At 40.9% G+C, this 21,626-nt stretch overlaps 1 protein-coding gene and 1 long non-coding RNA gene across 3 annotated transcripts; one reads left to right on the top strand and one right to left on the bottom strand.

Moving 5' to 3' along the window:
- Positions 1-273: 273 nt before the first annotated feature.
- LOC102053817 (photoreceptor outer segment membrane glycoprotein 2) lies at positions 274-14,827 on the bottom strand. 2 transcript variants are annotated; one of them, XM_005441133.4, is made up of 4 exons: positions 14,468-14,827; positions 9,198-9,866; positions 5,055-5,301; positions 274-3,652 (listed from the first exon to the last, which is right to left on the bottom strand). In XM_005441133.4, exons 2-4 carry the CDS (start codon positions 9,776-9,778, stop codon positions 3,386-3,388), a joined length of 1,095 nt encoding a protein of 364 aa, XP_005441190.1. In that variant the 5' UTR covers positions 9,779-9,866; positions 14,468-14,827; the 3' UTR covers positions 274-3,385. The 2 variants fall into 2 exon arrangements, with proteins under 2 accessions (XP_005441190.1, XP_027663901.1); XM_027808100.2 differs by having other exon boundaries at positions 14,532-14,827.
- LOC114016366 (uncharacterized) lies at positions 9,873-20,830 on the top strand. Its single transcript, XR_003560781.2, has 3 exons — positions 9,873-11,454; positions 18,101-18,270; positions 19,198-20,830. It is a non-coding gene; the product is annotated as an uncharacterized LOC114016366 (long non-coding RNA).
- The last annotated feature ends 796 nt before the right edge of the window (positions 20,831-21,626 follow it).

The following is a 21,626-nucleotide window of genomic DNA, read 5'->3' as shown; positions in this document are numbered from 1 at the left end:
TCAACTTGGAAAGATAGGATCAAGAGAGATTATATTAGAAGACTCTAAAATTGGGAACGGCATGGAGGGAATAATTAAGGAATGACTGTCAGCTACATCTTACAGCAAGAATTAGGGGATACCTGACTTAAGTTGCCAGGGAGTTAACAAGCGAAGAGAAGCAGGTTTACAACAATGCAGAACTGAATTGAGAGTTAAAAATCTGAAGCTCACTGTTGTGTCTTAAATATCAAAACCATGAATGAGTTTAAAAAAAAAAAAATACTATGCAGATTTGTAGAAAAAACATCCACTGAGATTTTTTTAAAACAGTGATATAAATACCCTCTTTGTCATACCAGGTCCCAAAGTGCTGTTTCCTGGAAGTCAGGAGGCTTTGTCAGGGAAACAACTATTTTCTAATGGTGTTGCCTCTTATGTGCCTTTGCAAAACATCTGCTACAGGCTACTGGTGCAGACAGACCACATCTGTCTGGTTTTGTTTAATATTCCTAGGTATAGGCCTAAAATTTTAAGCAGTGAAGCAATCGCATTTGAAATTATGATTGTATATGTAGCCTGCTTGAATTACAGTACAGATTTTTACTTCACACTTTGTTTACCATATATTATTACAGCATAATTCTTGCTTATTCTGTTGCTGTAGAAAACAACATTGCTTAGACAGGTAAAATTTTTACTGTTACTTTCACACAATTTCAAAAGTAGGAATAGTTATGCTTTGAATATCCCAGTGGTGTAATCTTTACTTGTACTTGATTGTACATTAAAAATGGCTGCTCACGGCTTGGGCGGGTGCACCCTGCGCTGGGTAAAAAGCTGCTGGACAGCCGGGCCCAGGGAGTGGTGGTGGATGGAGTTACACCCAGCTGGTGCCCGGTCACAAGTGGTGTTCCCCAGGGCTCAGTGCTGGGGCCAGCTCTGTTTAGTATCTTTATCGACGATCTGGACGAGGGGATCGAGTGCACCCTCAGCCAGTTTGCAGGCGACACCGAGCTGGGGGGAGTGTTGAGCTGCTGGAGGGCAGGCAGGCTCTGCAGGGGCATCCGGGCAGGCTGGACCCGTGGGCCGAGGCCGGTTGTACCAGGTTCAACAAGGCTCAGTGCCGGGTCCCGCACGTGGGTCACAGCAGCCCCACACAGCGCTACGGGCTGGGGGCAGAGCGGCTGGAAAGTGCCTGGGGGAAAAGGGCCTGGGGGTGCTGGCTGACGGCCGGCTGAACGTGGGCCAGCAGTGTGCCCAGGTGGCCGAGAACCCAACAGCATCCTGGCTTGTGTCCAAAGCAGTGTGGCCAGCAGGACTAGGGAGTGATTGTCCCCCTGTACTGGGCACTGGTGGGGCTGCACCTCAAACACTGTGTTGAGTTTTGGGCCCCTCACGGCAAGAGGGACATTGAGGTGGTGGAGCGTGTCCAGAGAAGGGCAACGGAGCTGGTGAAGGGTCTGGAGCACAAGTCTTGTGAGGAGCAGCTGAGGGAACTGGGTTTTTTTATTCTGGAGAAAAGGGGGCTCAGGCAGGACCTTATCACTCTCTGCAGCTCCCTGACAGGAGGCTGTAGGCAGATGGGGGCAGGTCTCTTCTCCCAAATAACAAGTGACAGGACAAGAGGAAACAGCTTCAAGTTGCAGTAGGAGAGGTTTAGATTGGATATTAGGGAAAATTTCTTCACCAAAAGGGTTGTCAAGCACTGGAACAGGCTGCCCAGGGAAGTGGTTTAATCACCATCCTGGGACATATTTTAAGAGATTTGTAGATGTGGCGCTTAGAGACATGGTTCAGTAGTGGACTTTGCAATCCTGGGTTAACGGTTGGAAGCAATGATCTTAGCCTGGGAGGTTTAGCCTGAAGGAGACACAAGAGGGATCTTTATTGCTGTCTATAACTACCTGACAAGAGGCTGTAGGCAGGTGGGGGTCAGGCTCTTCTCCCAGGTAACTAGTGACAGGACAAGAGGAAATGGCTGCAGTCTGAGCCAGGGGAGGTTTAGATTGGATATTAGGAAAAATTTCTTCACTGAAAGAATGATCAAGCATTGGAACAGGCTGCCCAGGGAGGTGGTGGAATCACTATCCCTGGAGGCGTTTAAAGAACATGTAGATGCGGTGCTTAGGGACGGTGGTGTAGGGATGGACTTGGCAGTCCTGGGTTAATGGTTGGACTTGATGATCTCCAAGGTCTTTTCCAATCTAAATAATTCTATGATTCAAAATTGCACAAGCTGTCCAGACTTACATTCAAACAATGCATTATTCACAACAATAACAAGTAAAATATTTTATTTGGTCTTTTATCCTCTGTTCTGTATTGATATGTTTTTCTGCTTGCTAGTAATGATGAATTATAGTCCTAGGGCATTCTGTATCTCTGTGTCTTGGGTGTAGAAGGCTCTCGCTTCATGCTTTGACAAAGTTCCTGAGCTCTGTACTAGGAATGTGATGGAGATATGTCAGTCTGTGGCTTCATTGGTTCCAAATAATCCCTTATTTTCCAGACCCTGGATCTACGTAAGTACTTTTGAAGAGCTTTTAAACACGTAGGATTATTACTGTTTATTTTATGGGAAGTGTCTGCTTGTTCTTAAATTGTGCTATCACATGTTACTTCAAATTTTAAATATCCTGGCATGAGCTGCCAATTAGTTTTCTTGAGCAGAGAACTCCTTTCAGCAGTACCCATTGACTTCCAGGGAGGTACGGCAGCTGGCTTTCCCTGAACTATAGATGGAGAAAAATTAAGAAATACTCCAGACTATTCTGGGGAAAAAAATAATTTGGAATAGCTTATGCTAATTTTCATTGCCTTCAACTCAATTTCACTACCCAGTAGGTTCTCTTAGAAGGGCTGTCATATATATGTAGAATTGGGCTAAAATTTCCCCGATCCTAACTTGGACTAATAGTTTTCATTTCAGAGTTTTTGTCTTTTTTAAAGAAACTTTTTATTTGGTGTAATATTTTTTTTTATTATTATTTTCCTGCTGCTGGGATTTCTATAGATGTAATGACGTTAATGACAAACGTTGGTACACAGGAGACCAATCTGTATGTTAGTAGATGTAGACCCATCTTATCTGGAACATTTGCTTGTGCATAATCATTATTCTGACGTATTCAGACCATGACAGAAGTACATAAGCAAGGGAGAGAAAGTGGAGAAAATTCCAGAAGTTTATTTTGCGCAGTGTTGAAAATCGGGGATTTCACAAGAATGTGTAAAAATACATCCAGCCAAAGAAGTATCAGTTTTTTTGGAGCTGTCACCAGTCCATGGTTTGTTCAGTTGTCTTACTAGTTTTCCTACCATTTTTTGCCTACTAGTGAAAAGTCCGGTATCTGTAAGACCGTAATATGTCAGAGCTTGTGATACAGTTTCTCTGAAGACTTGCCTAGCTAGCTGCTGGGATAGATTTTGTTATAACATTGGTTTTGCCACAGTTTGTGTTTTGAACGTCAATGTTGGGGTCGTTCATGCCTGAGACAGTGGAGATCTGGTTGGCTTTGCCGAGGTTCTTAATGATACTGATGTTGTATCTGGCAGTTTCCACAAAGCTGTTTTCTAGTAACCAACCATCTGATTCACCCTCCAGATCTCCTAGCAGAAGGACGTTCTTCATGGCTGTTTGTAGGTACCGGACACCAATAAGTACAGAGAGCTGGAAACAGTTAATGGTTAAACAGAGAGTTTAAATTACAGCCTTGATCCTACTACTAAGTCAGCTTTCTGACGTGTGTTTACAGGCCTAATAATTAATATTGAGTAAAGCAGACAGATTCTTTATCTCAGCAATATATCCAACCGCTCTCCCAATTAATCAAATTTTAAAGAAAGAAAAATACCAGGGAGAGATTGATTGATTATCTCTCTGTTCTTCAGGTAGCATTCCCACTTGCATGTTACTAGCACATAAATACCTAGAGTTACTCGGGAACAGTGCAGCCTCAGAGACTACAACTAACTGGTGTAGAATGAATGACCAATTAATGGAGCCATCAGTCACTGGGGAAGAAAAAGTTTAAATTATAGTGTGTTAACTTCCATGGATTTTTTTTTTTTCCCACTGACCTTGATTAAATTGGTATTTTCTCCAAGGAGTTCAATCATTCATATGTAAGTCATATGTCTCCTACATGGCACTGCATTAAAATTAAGAAGGATGGCCTATAGTAGAGGCTTAAGTTTAGGAAAAAGTTCCACATTCATAGTTCTGTTGGATTCAAGATCAGTGTGTCCAGCTTGTCAATATTTAAGGGAGCACAGAGAGCTGGCTCACCGCGTTTTCAGGTCCTGCCAAAGTCCTGTTGTTTCTGGCACCACCCCTGCATCTAGCACTGCTTGAGGACTGTTGTGAACTATTTTAATTATAGTGGTGTTATTTATGCAGTAGAGCAATAATCAGAAAAGGGAAACTTATTAAAAAGGGAAGAAAACCATATTTTAGCCTGTGCCACTGGGGAGTCCTTTACCTGTGATGACAACATTCAGACAGCTTTCTTTACAGGTGCCAGCAGAAAGACCGCTGGCCCGGAATATGCCATGTTTGCAAGTACTGTTTGTATGGTGAAGCTATGTAATGTAAAAGGAGGCTTTGAGATATTCATACTTATGCTCAGTTTTTACTATAAATAAAATTAATGTATTCAGCCACAGGCCTGCCAACATTTTGTACTTTTTTTTGTCAAAATGGACTTAAAACAATCCTCAGACCTTATCACCTCATTTCCTTGCAGTTGTGTCACTGCATATATCATCCTGTATCTGACCCCATAAATGCTTCAGGGAAGGCAATATGCCATAGTCTATTGAAAAAGCTGTGTAAATGTACAGAAATATATACATAATTTCTGTTAGTTTTAATCTTCAATGAGATTTGCTTTTGCTTAGGGGACTTGAGAAAGTTGCCTTCCTAAAGGAAGTCCTGTAACATTCTGGAAGTGCTTGTGGAATTTATATTAGATATTGAGGCGCTTCTCATAGATTACAGTGTAATTGCTTCCCATCCTAGAGAGCAGGAAGACTCTGATTAATCCGATACCGGCCATTTTTATTAGACTTACCTCAAACAACCAAATAAGCAACGCTGCAATACCAATGGATCTCATAATAGCTGTGTAGTAATCCAGCAGGGCCTCTCTGCACCCCTTCACCCAGATGTTGAGCTCCTCTGTCAGAAAATCATAGTTGTAGTGAGCACTGTTGTTAGTCAGCTGGTACTGGATACAGGGCCGTGGGGAGCTTGGGTTGCAGCAGCTGAAGGGTACTCCATCCACCAAGAACTTGCCATCAACATTGCTCTTTAGGCGGCTGCAACAGCACAGAAAGTTTGGGCGTTACAAATCTGCTATCAGCAGCAGGTAGTGTCTGTGATATTTATAAAAGGATATAATGCAAGTCTGCTTCAATGTAGGGCTCTGCAATGTAACAAAAGGAAAATGGGAATATATTTTCAACTGGAAAAGTTGCTTATTGCAGGAAAACTAAATTTTTCATTTGCTCTATTTGCGTAGTATCGGCACAGTATCTCACATGGTTCTCAGTACTGTGTGTGCAAGGTGTGGAATCACAGATTCCACAAGGTGTGTTCGCAGAGATGATGCCTTTTTTGGTATCTCTGTGCTGAAAATACTAAAGACAATTTCTGAACTTATTTATCGTGGTGGAACTCTAATGGAAGTTACAGCCTTAGAAATCCTTCTGGATTGATTTTTAACACAAGCATTCCTTAAGAGAGAACCTAATTCGAGGATCACTTTGCATGCCCCAGGAACCACTGGAAATTGTCTGCTGGCGTTCCATCATTGTACCTCTGTGCAGTGGCTGGTTTGGCGCGTGTTTTGAGACTACTTCACAATGGAGTTTCTACTTCTTGTAACTATACTATTTCTGACTTTTGAAACTATATTTATTGTTAAAAATTATTCCTTTCTCTCCCTTATACGACTAGGATAAGAACAAGTGGGAAAAGAAGAAAGATATAGGAGAGAGAAAAAAAAAATCACAGGATGTAAAGAGAACAGTCTCAGACTAATGGAGTTTCTGGAACAGTTAAATGAATCCTTGATGTCAGTTTTCCTTGTATTGCCTGCTCTTTAGCTACTGTATCCTTGTGAGGACCTCTGTTTCCAGCCAGGCTCTTCGGAGAAATAGATTTTCCAGAAACTGGAGAGTATATAAGATGTTAAGAGATGCTCTCGCACTTTGGGGAAGTTGCCTCTAACCATGTATCTATTTTCATGCGCATTGCAAAGGCTTATTTCCTGAGACAGCCCCACAGGTGAGAACTGTGGCCTGTTTTAATGAAGCCCATGCCCTTCAGCCTTCGTTAGGGAGCCAGCATACATGAAAGACAATTTTCTCTTAGATATCCAGCTTTTGCCATTTGCTAATAATAGAATTTTTAATATTTTCCAAAACCCCACAGAGGGAGGAGAGGAAGGCCAGCACATTGTGAAAGGGGAGCTTTTACCCAGGCCAGCAAAATGCCTTGTATATTTTAGTGACAAGACCCAAATACAGTACAGCATCTAAAATGGTTAAAATACAACCTCAAGCTAAGTCTTTAGCTTTCCTTTTGATGCCAAGCACCAATTTAGTTGTGTGAGGTTTTTTTTCTACTTCCTGCCACATGTTATAACAAAGAATGTTCTTTCTGCTGCCAACAACAGCAGTTTCCAGACTTGAGTAATGTGCCCCTGCCATCCTGTTTCCTCTACTACTGACAAATTAAAGAATGATGCATCTTGGTACTGTTAGAAGGGAAGACCTCAGTAACAGAGCTGACAGAGTGAGACATTCATTATTGGTTATTGCAATTCAAAGTTGTTAGGTATTGTAAAGCTAAATTTGCTTTTGAGACTATAAAAAGATGATTTTTACTGAACCAAAGCAATGATAGAATCAGGATGGTTTGGGGTGGCAGGGACCTTAAAGATCATCTAGTTCCACCCTCCCTGCCACGGGCAGGGACACCTTCCACCAGACCAGGTTGCTCACAGCCCCGTCCAGCCTGGCCTTGAACACTGCCGGGGATGGGGCATCCACAGCTGCTCTGGGCAGCCTGTGCCAGTGTCTCACCACCCTCACGGTAAAGGATTTCTTCCTAATAGCTGATCTACATCTGCCCTCTTCCAGTTTGAAGCCATTCCCCTGTATCCTGTCACTATGGGTGCCTGTAAAAAGTCCCTCTCCAGCTTTCCTGCAGGCCCCCTTTAGGTACTGGCAGGCTGCTGTAAGGTCTTCCTGGAACCTTCTCTTCTCCAGGCTGACCAACCCCCACTCTCTCAGCCTGTCCTCATAGGAGAGGGGCTCCAGCCCTCTGACCATCTTTGCAGCCCTCCTCTGGGCTCGCTCCAACAGGTCTGTGTCCTCCTCATGTTGGGGGCCCCAGAGCTGAATGCAGTACTCCATATGGGGTCTCATGAGAGTGGAGTAGAGTGGGAGGATCACCTCCCTCAACCTGCTGGTTAGGGACTTTACTGCTGGTACAACCTGGATGGGATTGTGTCCACTGTAACCTGTCTCATCCTCCTGCCGTTCCCGTTGATTGTCTCCATTTCTTGTCATGTAGTGGTGTTGGCAATGGAGACACAGAAGAGAGGGGAGAGAAGAGGATTATGAGGGAAGGTGCAAAGTTCAGTTTTGCAAAAGTTACATGCGAGTTGACAGTATGTCAGTTCTCGCCTGCTTTGCCTCTCAATCTACCAAGTATTAATTGACATACCGTACAAGATGAAACCCAGAAAAATATTTGGTTTCTTCTCCATTCTTTCTGAACATTACCAGCTGGACTTTGCTTCCAACAATTTAATATCAAATGTTTCACTACCAGATTTTTGGAAATCATAGTGTAATTGGGTTATACATCACCAACTTGGATAATTCCATCTGAATTGCTAGTATCCAATTTATTTACAGTAAAAGAAATTCTGCAGTGTAGTAACTGCTCTCACATGCATTTCACTGGCAACTTCTGCCTACGTGAGGCAAAAATTAACTGACAGTGTATTTTCAAAACAGTGGCAGAGCACAGGTGACCCTGCAGAAGGAAAGAGTTTAGCTAAGACCCTGGGTAAAACATTGTTTCTGCATGTCTCACAGAAATAAGACGCAGTATATTTTACTTTTGTCCTCACAATAAGATGCTACTCCTAAGTTCCTGTGGACCACCTTGGTTGTCCTGTCAGTTTTTGGTGTAGAACCAGGATTTAAAACATGTCTTGGGTCACTGCTTTGTAGCACTGTTGCTTTCCAGCTTTTCCCTTGACAACACTTTTCTAAAGCTTGTTTTATTTCCACAGCCAACTGCCTTATGCATGTTGACGCCCTCTTGTCCATATTCTCGTAGGTCCCATCCTCTGGCATGTTTGTCGCTCTGTATATACACTTTGCTACGATGGCAGTTTCAAGTTGCAAATTCTGTGAAAACAAGATCTTCAGCTTCCCTTCCTCTGGCTTTGTTGTTGCTGATTTTTGAGTTCAACAAAACAGAACACTTGAAAAATGCCAGTCAAGCTTTTTGTGTTTGTCTTTCCCAAGAATATATAACTACTATACTCTGTCAGTGAAGACTTTTTTTTCAGCTTTAGAAGAATTGTCACATATTGGATTGTCTTAATTTAAAATATTTTTGTTACCTTTTCTACTGTCTGCAAGAATTACCAGACTCTTCTGTTTAAGCATATAATTTTCTAATAGTTACATCATGTAAAGAACCACCAAAAAACCCCCAAAACCAACACACCCACACCCACCCACCCAAATTTCAAGGATTTCTCTCCTCCTTTTTGATGCAGTGTATGTGGTGTTGGCAGTTTCTCACATGTGAACATACAGATTTGAATCTGGGTTTGCAAAATCTTAAAATCTTGAAGGAGAAAGATCTTTCAGTGTTTAGAATTGACTGTGTATTGATAGTACAACCCTTTTTCTCTTTCCGTTATCAGCTCACTTTAATTGAAATCTTTAGGTAGCTAATTCACCACATTAAAAAAGGAAAGATACATCTTTGCTTTGCTTAGTGACCCTAAAAAGCTAGCAAAAAGCAACTTGTGATTATGCATGTAGTTAGCGTATTTTGTGAGTAATGTGGTCATCCTATGTTTTTTTTTTTAAGAAACAAAGGTCCAGTAAAAGCTAGTACGTACTTTGCCTTCTTGAATGAGTTTTTTCTCCTCTAATTGTTACAACTAGTAAATACTTACTCCAGAACTTCCTTGGAAGCCATATTCAGGTAACGAGGAGATACCCACTGAATTTCAAACCAGTCTCTAAAGCCATTGTTTCCACAGCACTGGAATGCAATTTGTAACATATCCACTCTTTTCTTCAAGAAGCATCGTCCAGGTATGTCTGTGTCCTTATAGAACTTAATAGCATCCCTCAGTCCCAGATAGAGAGACTCTTCCAGCTCGTTCCTCATGGTATAGCACATGAGAGCACCCACCAGGATGCAGAAGGTGAAACAGAAGGTACATACAATGTATGGGAGCATAACTAGTTTCCATCGAGAGAACTTGTTGGCATCCGAGCAGTCATAGCAGATTTTGCCACCCAGAAAGTTGATGATACATGCTATGACCCCTACAGAGATCAGCATGTTGGGGAGAGAGTTAACATCCCCTTTTGCCATCACTTCATTGCGCTTCTTGATCTCTATTTTCAGGAAGAGGCCAAGACTGAAGAGAATGATCCCGCTCACTACAGATACCCAGTTGAGGATCCATAAGATCTGAGCCAATTTGTCCCTCTTAGTTTTGGTGAATTTTACTTTGAGGACAGCCATAGTCAGATCAGCATTAGGAAAAGAAGTGTAGGTCAAGGAAAACTTGTAAGCTCTTTAGGAGCATGTATCCAAGGCATGCAGCAGAAATCTGATGAAAAGAGAGAGATAGATTATAGTCTGTTTGACAAGGTATTTGTAGAGACTACAGAAAACGTCCCATAAAGCCTCATGTACTGTGAGTCCTGCCGAGGGAGTGCCCTGGTGAAATTTATTGCTTAAATTTCATACAATGTGAATCACTTAAAAAATAAATTCTAAGAACTGACTAGAACAATTAAAAACAAGTGAACAGTAGAACCAGTGAACCTGGATTCTTAGGATTTTTGTCAAGGGCAATTTTCTGTGCAGGTTTTCTGATGTCTAGAAGTGACTTGATCTGCTGTCTTTCCCTCCAGAAGACTCATGGTGCCCTTCTACTTGTTGCGTGTATTTTCTTGGTGATTCTAGGAATTAATCATTCTTAGATTACTATGTCATGGTCAGATTTGCAGTCAAGAGTTGATCAAGCAGGACAAACAAGCAGATAGATACAGCATAATCACATGAGCTTTTTTTCCAGATGGAAAAAACCCCAGAAAATAGTACCAGAAGCACAGTATCCCATGGTTATTTTGAGCCATTTCATGGATAATGTGCAGTAAAACATGATTTTTTTTTTTACCAAAAGGCAGTTTTATGCCTACAGTTACACTACGAAGATAAAATCCCTCTGGCAAAAACTGCAGGGGGAACTGACCGTGGTTATCCACAGACACAAAATGCTCAACAAATAGTTAAACTATCAATGAGACTGCTGTTTTTCTAGAAAATAGTATGAAACTTTTATTAACTTTTAAGTGTTATGGCTATATTTTATGACTGAATATATTACTGGTAACAAACTGTCCTCCACTGCATGTTTCCCACTTGATCTGGCATAAAAGCATAACCATTTTTATGTGAAGTAACATACCACCCTACAAAAAAAAGCAGAGTATCTTCATACCTGAAGAAAAAATCAGCAGTTTAAGATGCTCTGGTTTTTTGTGTGATTGTCCTTCCTTTCTTTATGAGAGTTCTTATTAAAAAACAGGCTTTGGAATAGCGTGATGTATTAAATGAGGCCTATTTAATCCTTAGGGAATCGCCATTACTGTCTTAACCTCTGCTCCTGCAGCTGAAGTTGCTTATTCTTTGCCTCTGTGCTGCGAACTGTGACAGTCACACCTTATTCCAACCCTCCTACCACCTGCAGACTGGTTTCCTTTCTGGGTCTGCCGTATTCCAGTCGGAATCCTAAACTTCATTCCTGGCTGCATGTTCTGCAACAACCTTGACTTCTTCACCGCCCGCTGAACTGCTTCCGTTCTCCTGTCTGAAGAAGACTCTGCAGCCCAAGTGACACCCCAGTATTTTTTGGAAGGGGGGAACCATTTGAAAAATGACAGTAAACTACTTGTGTTTAGTAATCTGTATCTTGTATGTTTTATTAGCTTGATTTTGAAACACCTACTCTTACGTTATTAACAATTTACTTCCCCATGTAATCTACAGGCTCTTATTTTTCTTTCCGAAGATCACAATGATGGGCATAAAAAGTATTTGAAGACTTCTCCTCCCTGGCCCTGAGTTTCAAATCTGGTATTTCAGAGTTTCACAGCTGAAGGAGGCCTGCTGTGCTGTCGTCTTTTCTCCAGGTATTAGTGGATCTAAGAAAAGATACCATCTTTCCCAGCACTTTTAAACTTGCTTCTTTGCAGCACTACTAATAACTTCTCCTTTGCACCTCTCCAGTTATATCATGATCACAAGCAGAAAACAGCTAATAACATCCAAGATCTAAAACTTCTTAGAGCTGGAGACAATGTGTTTTCAGTGTATGTGGTGTGGATGTAGCACTACGCTGCAGTACCTCCGGCTGAAGCGATGAACTTTTACCCTTCAGTGTTTCCGATGCTTTGTGATCGCCTTTCCTCAACATGTGCAAGCTATATAGAGTTCTTTCTTTCCTCCCCAGAAAACTTGCTCTCAGCAGGGTCTCATACTAATTCAGCAATTTTCAAGAGGGTGATTTTATGCTATACAACTATGTATTTATATGATTATAGTCATCTAATTCCGCTACTACAATGGCATTTATAAACAGTAAAACGTAACCCTGTACATTTGGGGAAACAGAGAAGCATAAGCCTCATCATTTTCTTACAATGTTTTTTAAGCTAGTGGACTCCACTGCTTTACTTTATTGGAATAAAGCTGGTATCAGCTAAAACAGCATGAAAACCACCTGCAGGCAAGCTGTACAAAAGTAGGGCTACGCATACCCGCTAAAGGATCCACAGCTGCAATGAAGCTTAACATGGGGTAAGCAGATTGTTGTAGAGTGCAGCTTAAAAAGGTAATGGTATCCCAGTGTCTTCATCTGTGTATGTCAGAAGGAATCAGTTTTGTTTGTACAGGCGAGGGGTAGGTTGTTCCATTCATATTAAAACATATTAATGCCTGTGAGATCTTAATCATTCACGTTGTGTGTATTTTCTCTGCATTTACAGAGGAAACTAATTGCCCTCAAAACTGTTCACCTCTGTATATCTTTTGTACAATACACAGAACAGTGTGCAAAATGCACAGTATTTTTCTTTACCGGTCTTATTTCCAAAGGTGTTGAGGCCATCAGCTCTCGGGAGTTTAAAAACAGGGTCCTGATTTTAATGATTAAGGCTGATTATCAGTTATGGTTGAATATTAATTGTGATCATAATGTGACAATCATATAGAATATCATGATGGAATACTGATTACTGGTAGACACCTCTGTACAAACAAGTCCAGAGAACAGGTATCTATAAAATGGCACCACTTTCTTCACACCATTCTTCTGCGGTACCCTTCAGACCTCATTTAAAAGGATCACGCTCTGCCGGCAGAGAATTAAGCCTCCATACGAATTCAGCTGACAGCCTGTCTGCTAAAGCCTGGAGCCAGTATCTTTGATTGCTTCACCAGTTAAGCAGTTCATGACTTGAACTTAAAATAGCTGTAAGATGGCTGCTTTTGCCCCCAGTACTCAGGTCTCAGAGCTCACAACAGAGAGAATCTGTTGTGAAATTTCCTAGCTGCTGATACGCAGTTCAAAGCCAATGGCCAGCGTATATGAATGCATCACTCGCTGTTCATTTCTATGAAATACATGTACATATTTGTTAGGCACACATATAGTTGAAGTGTCACTGAGAACACCCTACTTGCCAAACACCTTTTGCTTTAACATTTGAACAAAAGTTGTAAAGTTTTACCTTTTCCTAAAATTCATCTACTCAAGAGGCACTGTTGATGTAAATTTGAGACTTTCTATCATGTTATAGCAATGAAGAAATTTGTAGCTGAATTCCATAAGCAGGAATACGTTCAATCTCGTGTAGCTATTCTGAGATAGCTCCCTTCCCCATTTTCAGATGCCTAAAGTTAAAAGAGAAATTTCTGTACGAGAGCAACCTTTCTAGTAAGTCCTTGCCTCCTGTAATTATCACAAGGTATTCCCAGCTTCCTTGGTGCAATTTTATTATTGTTGTAAGACCAGATTTCATGCACATTCACCTAACAGAGGTACCCACACTACAGTGCTCCAGCAGTATAAGATCGGCTATTTCATATGAGCCCAACTGTCAGAGGAGAGAGGGGGCAATGACTGGTTGTTGTAGGGCCGTGAACCCTCCTTTACTGACCCTGGCTGTCACTGATATACCTGGGGTTGCACAAAGGATCTTCGGGGGACGCTATGCTTCTCATTAAATTTGAGTGCATCAAGTCTGGGACAGAAGAACAGCTTACCTACTCTGTTGCTGTGTTCCCAGCTTCTGTGTGGGTATTTCTCTTCAGATTATTTTTTCCTATGCTAACAGTTTACTGAATTTATTTTAGATGAGAAGAGTCTCTTCCCATCGTAATAAATTTTGTAAATACACCATAACATTATTCTTTCCCTAACTGTTCAACAAAGTATTGAATATATTTTAGCATAAGATGTATTGCGACACGCACACTGCCATATAGTAGCATTTTTTGAGCTCCATGAAGGAAGTTCTTCCAGCTGAAAGAACTGAAGTGCAGTTACGAGCTAAAAGTGTCATTGTCTTGCTCTGCAGTATGTATCTGTTCTTCAAGTTGTATTTGACAGTGGGCTATTGTAAAACCTCAAGTGCTCCTAGTAGTTCAGTGGAATAAACATGTCTATCAAAGCTCTTAGAAACACACTCCACATGAGCCACTCCAGAGTTATGAAGCATATATAAGCAGACATTTTTTCCCCAGCTATGGGACAGCAAGCTAGATTTTTATTCTATAGAGGGAGAAATATTTCTTTCAACAGAAGAAGCCAAATACATGTGGAAATCTCTCCCATATTATTGATACTGTTTTCAAATTTTCTTTGTCTAACTCACTTCAAACACTGCTTCTATCAGCATGCAGTAGCTTTTTGCTTCCAGCATGCCACCTACCTGTTCTTTCGCTATCAAATTCCCCATAGTACATACAACAAAACAGCACAGCTATTTATTTGTTTATAACATTTACTTATTAGGTGCAAATTGTCCAAAGAAATCTGGCTTGCAATTTTGTCATATCTTACCTTACCAATTTCACTAAAATCTGCCATTTTAGCTAAACACATGTTCCTATCTGTGACTTGCTGTAAAAGAAACCACTAACCTGCTTCACAGGACTGAACAGGATCTCGAAACGGATAACTTGATGAGTACAGGGGAGAAAATACCTGGATCAGGCATCCTGAGAAAGACTGAAGTACCCTTTTCCTGATGTCTCTGTAGTTCTTCTGTCTTTACACTGACTCACCAGTGGAGATGCAGAAAAAGACTTCAACTCTCCTGCCCATGTTAATCTCTCTTTCATCTCTAATCGTAGCTAAGAGATTTATTTCAAGGTTCTTATGCCACCAGGTTAAATCCTGCAAAACAGGCCAATTAACTGAGTGTGAACTGAGATCTCACCAACAAAATGGATTTTCAGTAATTTCTTTTACCTTTTTATCCCAAAGAGGTTTGGGCTAGTAAACAACAGAGACTGTTCAGACTGTTCTTCAGTACCTGCTAATGTCTTTATTAGTTCTTAATTTGTTCTTAACAATAAATACAGGTCCAAGAGAGAGAAGAATGAAACTAATGAAACTTTGTGCTTCTGTGGGAAGGGCGAATCTTAGACAATCATAATTTACATTCACTGTTATGTGCCTTACTGATCATTCCATATTTTCCTGCTTTGGATGGAATTGTCTGTTCTCCGTATATTGAATGTATCCAAGAAAGGAATTCAAGTAACCAGGAGCAATTGGATCATCCTGTATGACTCACAGTAGATTCTGGTTTGGGAAGCTTTCCAGGTTCAAGAACAATCTAGTAGAAACCCTCTGTCCTACACTCTTAAAAGCTTTATCCCAAGTCAGAAGCAAAAGCGTCTTGTCCTCCGACATTTTTGAGCCCAGCATGTAGCAGTTTGCAGGACGGACATGGCTGGGTTGAACTGGCAACAGTAGTGGCAACAAGCTCAGACTGTAGCAATGCTTGATGAAGCTAGTGGTGATGCTAGTACCAGAACTGAATCACTAAGCAGGACCAGGTTTGATCCACAGGGTCCACACCACATCAGCACAGCAGAGGGGGTTCAGTGAGCGCACATGACTGCAAAGGACCCTGCATCAGGGATTGTAATGCATATGGATATTCTCAGAAGCATAAACAGTCCTCTCCCAGCTAATGATGAGCAATAAACTGATACCATGATATTACTGGGGTTAAACCGCAACAGTTTCTAACGCTGTATTCTGTGAATATGCCTGCTCACCCTGTTTATAGTCTCATGCTTTCTTAAAGATAAGACACTCCTCTGCATACAGCAGTATTATCACACTTATCAGGGAAAGGTGAAAGGTTAGTTACCAGTGCAACTCAGTCTTTCAAAGTCTTGAGTAAAGCAAAGACTGGAGTATCTAACTACAATACTGTAAGAAGAAAATACAATTAAGACTTGTTCACTTGGCAAAAGTCATTTCATACATCACTGCGTGGAAGAGGGAAACTCCTAATTGCCAGTGTCACTCTGTGCCTCCACAGGGAGAAACAACCCCAAGGACATGTCCCAACAGGATGAAGTCACACAGTGAAATTCTCTCCCTTTCCAGTTTTTCTGATACAGTCAAACTCATAACTAATGTTTATGCTGAAGGCTCCATCTAACAATCCATCATCTAGTACCATATGACAAACTTGTACAGAGCCACTTCCTTGACATGTGGGGTTCCCTGGAAGCCATATGTGCCTTTTTGCTGGCAACTTCAGTTCAGAAAAATATAATTTACCTTTGCCTTTGTAGTGGGTTTGCATGGCAAGATTCTGGTAGGGGAAGGGGGGCGCTACAGAGGTGGCTTCTGCGAGAAGATGCCAGAAGCTTCCCAATGGAACCAATGCCAGCCGGCTCCAAAATGGACCCACCAGCGGCCAAAGTCCAGTTGGTAGTGCCTCTGTGATAGCACATTAAGAAGGGAAAAAAAAAAAAAAATCTGCACCAGTGAGAGAGAGAGGAGAAAGCAGCAACTCTGCAGACACCAAGGTCAGTGCAGAAGGAGGGGCAGGAGGTGCTCCAGGCACCAGAGCAGACATTCCCCTGCAGCCAGTGGTGAAGACCACGGTAAGGCAGGCTGTCCCCCTCAGCCCGTGGAGGTTAACGGTGGAGCAGATCTCCACCTGCAGCCTGTAGAGGACACCATATCGGAGCAGGTGGATGCCCGAAGGAGGCTGTGACCCATGAGAAGCCTGCACTGAAGCAGGTTTGCCAGCTGGACTTGTGGACCTATGGAGAGAAGAACCCACGCTGAAACAGGCAGGACTTGTGACCCCCGTGGGGGTCCCATGCTGGAGCAGTCCATTCCTGAAGGGCTGTACCCCATGGAAGGGACCTACACCGGAGCAGTGTGTGAAGAACTGTAGTGCACTGGAAGGACTCATGCTGGAAAAGTTAATGAAGAACTGTCTCCCATGGGAGGGACCCCACACTGGAGCAGGGGAAGAGTGTGAGGAGGAAGGAGCAGCAGAAACAACATGTGGTGAACTGACTGTAACCCCCATTCCCTGTTCCCCTGCACCGCTCAGGGGGAGGAGATAGAGCAACTGGGAATTAAGTTAAACTCAGGAAGAAGGGAGGGGTGGAGGGAAGGTGTTTTTTTCTGATTTGAATGGTAATAAAACTAATTTTCCCCAGGTCGAGTCTGTTTTGCCCATGGTGGTAATTATTGAGTGATCTCCCTGTCCTTATCTTGACCCATGTGCCTTTTGTTATATTTTCTCTCCCCTGTCCAGCTGAGGAGGGGAGTGATAGAGCGGTTTTGGTGGGCACCTGATGCTCAACCAGGGTCAAAATATCACAAGCTTTTTAAAGAAAATATCTGAAATAGGGCTTCCAGCTTTCTGTCTTGCTTATGTGCTGATGTACAGCGCATCCAGGAAACTTCAGATCAAGAGCATATGTGATACATCTGGGAGCTGCTCAACCTACTGCATGTGGACCACGGAAATGCTTGCATATGATCAAATATACTCCAACTGCATTCAATTAGTCCTATGTATATTGATCATTCATGGTTTGGACTTGCTGTACTCGTGCAGACCACAAGGAATATGTTAAATCTGTTCAAATGTGTACATCTGTGTATAGATCAACTCTATGGAGCATATTCAACAGGTATAATATATTCCTTTGAGACAGCACAAGTACACAAATGGACACATTTGCCTGGGGTTTTTGAGCTGTTGCTTTGGCTGGGATGTGATACATTAGAAATCCTGGGTAAATGTCTGAAGTCCTTTTCTATGCCCAGAAAAAGTTCCCATCTGAACCCCTTCACATCTATAGAACTTCAGACGTATGTTATCCCTGAATATTAGATGCTATTGCCTCAGATACCTACTAGAAGAAAAATGCACCTTCCCTGTTGCGTTGTGATATAAACCTAGTGCTCGCATGCATGAAGGAAAGCAAGCAGAAGATGGCAGTGCTGCTGTATGTAGGTTTTTTCTACAATGCAAAGTTAGGGGTTTTTTTTTTTCATTTGTGTTAGGTCAGTCACAGCTAGTGGAAGCTCAGGAATATGCATTTGATGAAATAACTTAAATCCAATCTTAATACAACTAGAGTCAATGCCACCTGTATTTTTTTTCCATCTCATATCGGGAAATGATTTCAGCTGTAAAGTTAATATAAAAAGTTGAATTATTCAGAAATTAGTTTTGTTTTATGGCAATCTATAACTAACCATGATGTACTTCCTTACAGACCTGCTGGGAAGCCTGGACACCAAGACCATAATGATAGAGTAGCATTTTGTAACTCAGCAGGAGTGGTTGTACATGTGCATCTGCTATCTGTCATCCAGTGCTGTAGAAAGAAAAGACTTGCCTGCTAACAGTGGAGATTGCTGTGCGGTGGCTTTGGACCTGAAAGAGGTAAATTTAATAAATGTTTGGCCAGTTACTTACCTGTTTAGTACCATTCATATGTAAGTCCACAAGTAAGGACAGATGTGTTAGGAATTAGCCTAATTACATGGCTAGTTGGGATGATGAATGCTGCAAAATCTAAATTTACATCTAGTTTCCAAAAATTAATGGTTTATTTTCTTTTATATTGGGATGGCTTTCCATTTCATCTTGTATTTAATTCAAATGATAACTAACAATAAGAGGTTTTGGAGTAATGAGCTAAAAACTGGAGGCACCCAGCAAGTCTGACACAAGCAGGTACTATACACCCTTTCTTTCACATGTCAGTGCTTCTCGCAGGAGCGTCTGTGTTCAGGAACAGATTCTCACTGATATGTGTTAATGGGGAGAGGGTATGAAAGAAGGAATTCAGACCATCTGCTTTTTTTTGGCTTTTGTAAAGTTGTGAACCACACAGTAGATACTGAGGGGCATTATTAGGCAAATAGAAGCAACTGGGTCTTTGCAGAATATTCATCTCTCCATTACATTTTTGAACTTTTCGGAAGAAAGTATAGTGGTATCTAGATGATTATGGTTGTTTTGGTTAGATGAAGATACCTAAGTTAAATCGCAACATTTGAAATTCTTATGGAATTGCAGAGTTGGCAGGGGGAATGCTAAAACTCAAAGGTAAGAGGTAATGGGACAGACAGTAATTAAAAAAGACCCAGTTTGTATATTTTCACACCACAAAGCTTATTGCAAACTAAGCCAATGGTATGTTTTCACAACTACAGCTATACACTGTAGTACAGTTGTACCAGAAGACCCAATGTACTATGTTCCAAGCAAAATACAAACACTGTAACTGTATCTCATTTAATTGCCCAAAAAACATCACAGATTAAACAAATCAGAAGAAGAAGTATTACAATTTTCATTTTTCAGATGTTTAAAGGTTACAACAATATGGATGCTGGAGCCAGTCTCAGGCAAAAAGGAAATTATAGCAGACTTGCATGAACTGCACTGCACGTGTATGCTAGTCTTCAGGGCTCTTGCATATTCCGGGAAACACCTTACAGGTGCCTATCTGATTGCAGTGCATAGGAGCTGTACTGTTCATAGGAGCTGTACTGTCCATAACCTCTGAGTCATCTGCTCCTGACTCATGGTGAGTCATTACAAATGGAAAACCAAGGCACAGAAATAGTGTATTCACCTTAAAATCAGACCAGCAGTCAGCAGCAAAGCTGGAAAGTAAACCTGTATTTTAAATTGGTTGGTAATCTGAAGCTTCCATCTTGGCTATAACTTTTTGTGAAGATTAGAATCCATTTTTATTACCTTATTCATAATTAGACCATGCAGCAATCTTGCTTTTACCTTTGTACCTTATTCACTATGGATTGTATCATCACAGGCCGGTGATCAGAAAGCTTTTTGCAGAATGGAATTATACACATATTAGGAGGGTTCCCAACAAAATTCTCCTTACATAATGAGGTAAAATTTCTTTTTTCTATTTAATATCTCATAGTATAAATACTTTGGTGTACTATACTGCCAACTGACCTTTCTTCCCCTAGCAAAGCAGTCAGATATACACTCTCACATTTCTCCTCAGTGAGACCTCCTACACGAATCAGGAAGTCTCCCTGCTCTTACCTTATTATAAACTGGATGTTGATGCTGTTCTTCACTCTCTAAACACCATTTGAACTGAACAATATTACTTGGGACATCTTGTAGGGAATCTGAGATTCTTTTAGAAAGAGACGAGACAGTTACCTAAAAAATAATAATAAAAAAATGGACTCACAAAGTTTTTTAAGCTGTCAGATAGACAAAAAACAGCACCTACACACATTACTCTTAGAGCTCTTCTGAAAAACACACAAGATCCCTCTGTCCCTTCAGCGGCTACTTCAGGCTTATTGACACTCTGTGTCTAGAAATCGTGATCTATGAAAAAAGACTGAAGGAACTCAGTTTTCTTAGTGTAGAGAAGACTGATGGTAAGAGGTGAAAATAACATTCAAGTAATTTTAAGGTAATTGCACAGAGGAAGGGAATAAATTCCTTTGGTAACAGGAGGAGAAACAATGCGTGAAATCTTTCTTTTAGTGAGAATAGTGAAACAGCCCATGAAAAACCTTGATTTCCATCCACAGAGTACTTTTAGAAGAGGCTGACAAATACTGGCCAGGAATGCTGTAGGGACAGTTGGTCACTCCCTGGAAAAAGGGCTGAACTAGATGTCTCGAGATTTTTCATTTGCTATGAACTAGATAGCTGTTTAAACATCTACAAAACTTTGTAAGCACTATCCCATCTTTGGTCAATACTTCTTTTGCTCATTGACTTTTGCCTGAAACATGAGCTTATAAAACATATTTACCTTTCTACTCCTCAGTGACAGCATTGTTTCCACCTCCATTTGTGTATTAAGTTTTACTTATAATTTTAAACAAATTCTATTACTTGGTGGATGTTAATTTACTGATCAACCAAACCTATGAATTTTCCGTCTCTTGGGAATGAATACTTATAAAGTCTGTGCATCTTGCTATCTATCCTCTCTCCTCCTTCCCCCCCCCTTTTTTTTTTTCCTTTTCTCTCTTCTCTTTTCTGACAATCATTTGATTTCTGACTCTCCAAAAAGCTTTCTGGAGCTTTGTTTCCTACTTCTGTGGTCAGCTAAGCAGAAACATTATTCAGAACTTCTGGCTCATACAGAAATAAATAAATAATCCCAACACCCTGACATCTAGGCAAAGAAGTTCCAATGAAAATATTTGAAATCAAGGAGTCTGTACTTTGCAGGATGAATCATGTACTCCCATACATATTTGAAGAAAATAACAGCAGAATTCAGAAGGTCTTACACATTTTTAATCATGTCACCCTTCTCCATCAGCATATATATGCATCTTTTTGTATAGGTGTGGTTTTTAATTTTTAAAGATTCCTTGAAGAAACATTAAATCATTCCATTTAGAAAAAAAAAAAAGAAAAACCCAAACAAAAAACCTCTGATGAAAATTCTCACATTTCCCTTACCCCATAAGGAAGAAGGTTTCCAGGAAAGCCAACTTACTTTTCCATCATTACTCATTTATGATGCTTATGAAAGCAGAACTTGACACACTAGAAAGTTGTGTTCCATCTACAGACAATCCTGGAAGTTCTGATCTTGTCCCTCAAACAAGAAAGATAGATATTGGGAGTTTATATCTAGGTATGTTCTCATTCTCTCTTCTTTTTTAAGTAAAAAATCATAAAAGCTAGAGTTGTGTCCAGAAATAGTTTACTGTCACTTTGGTCTTTACAGAATTGTTTCTACATTTTTAAAATTCAGAGCAGTCCTATTTATT

Source organism: Falco cherrug, chromosome 7, assembly GCF_023634085.1.
Source record: "Falco cherrug isolate bFalChe1 chromosome 7, bFalChe1.pri, whole genome shotgun sequence".
NCBI lineage: Eukaryota > Metazoa > Chordata > Aves > Falconiformes > Falconidae > Falco > Falco cherrug.
Note: the sequence above shows the minus strand (reverse complement) of the source record. Positions and strands in the feature narration are given on the sequence as shown.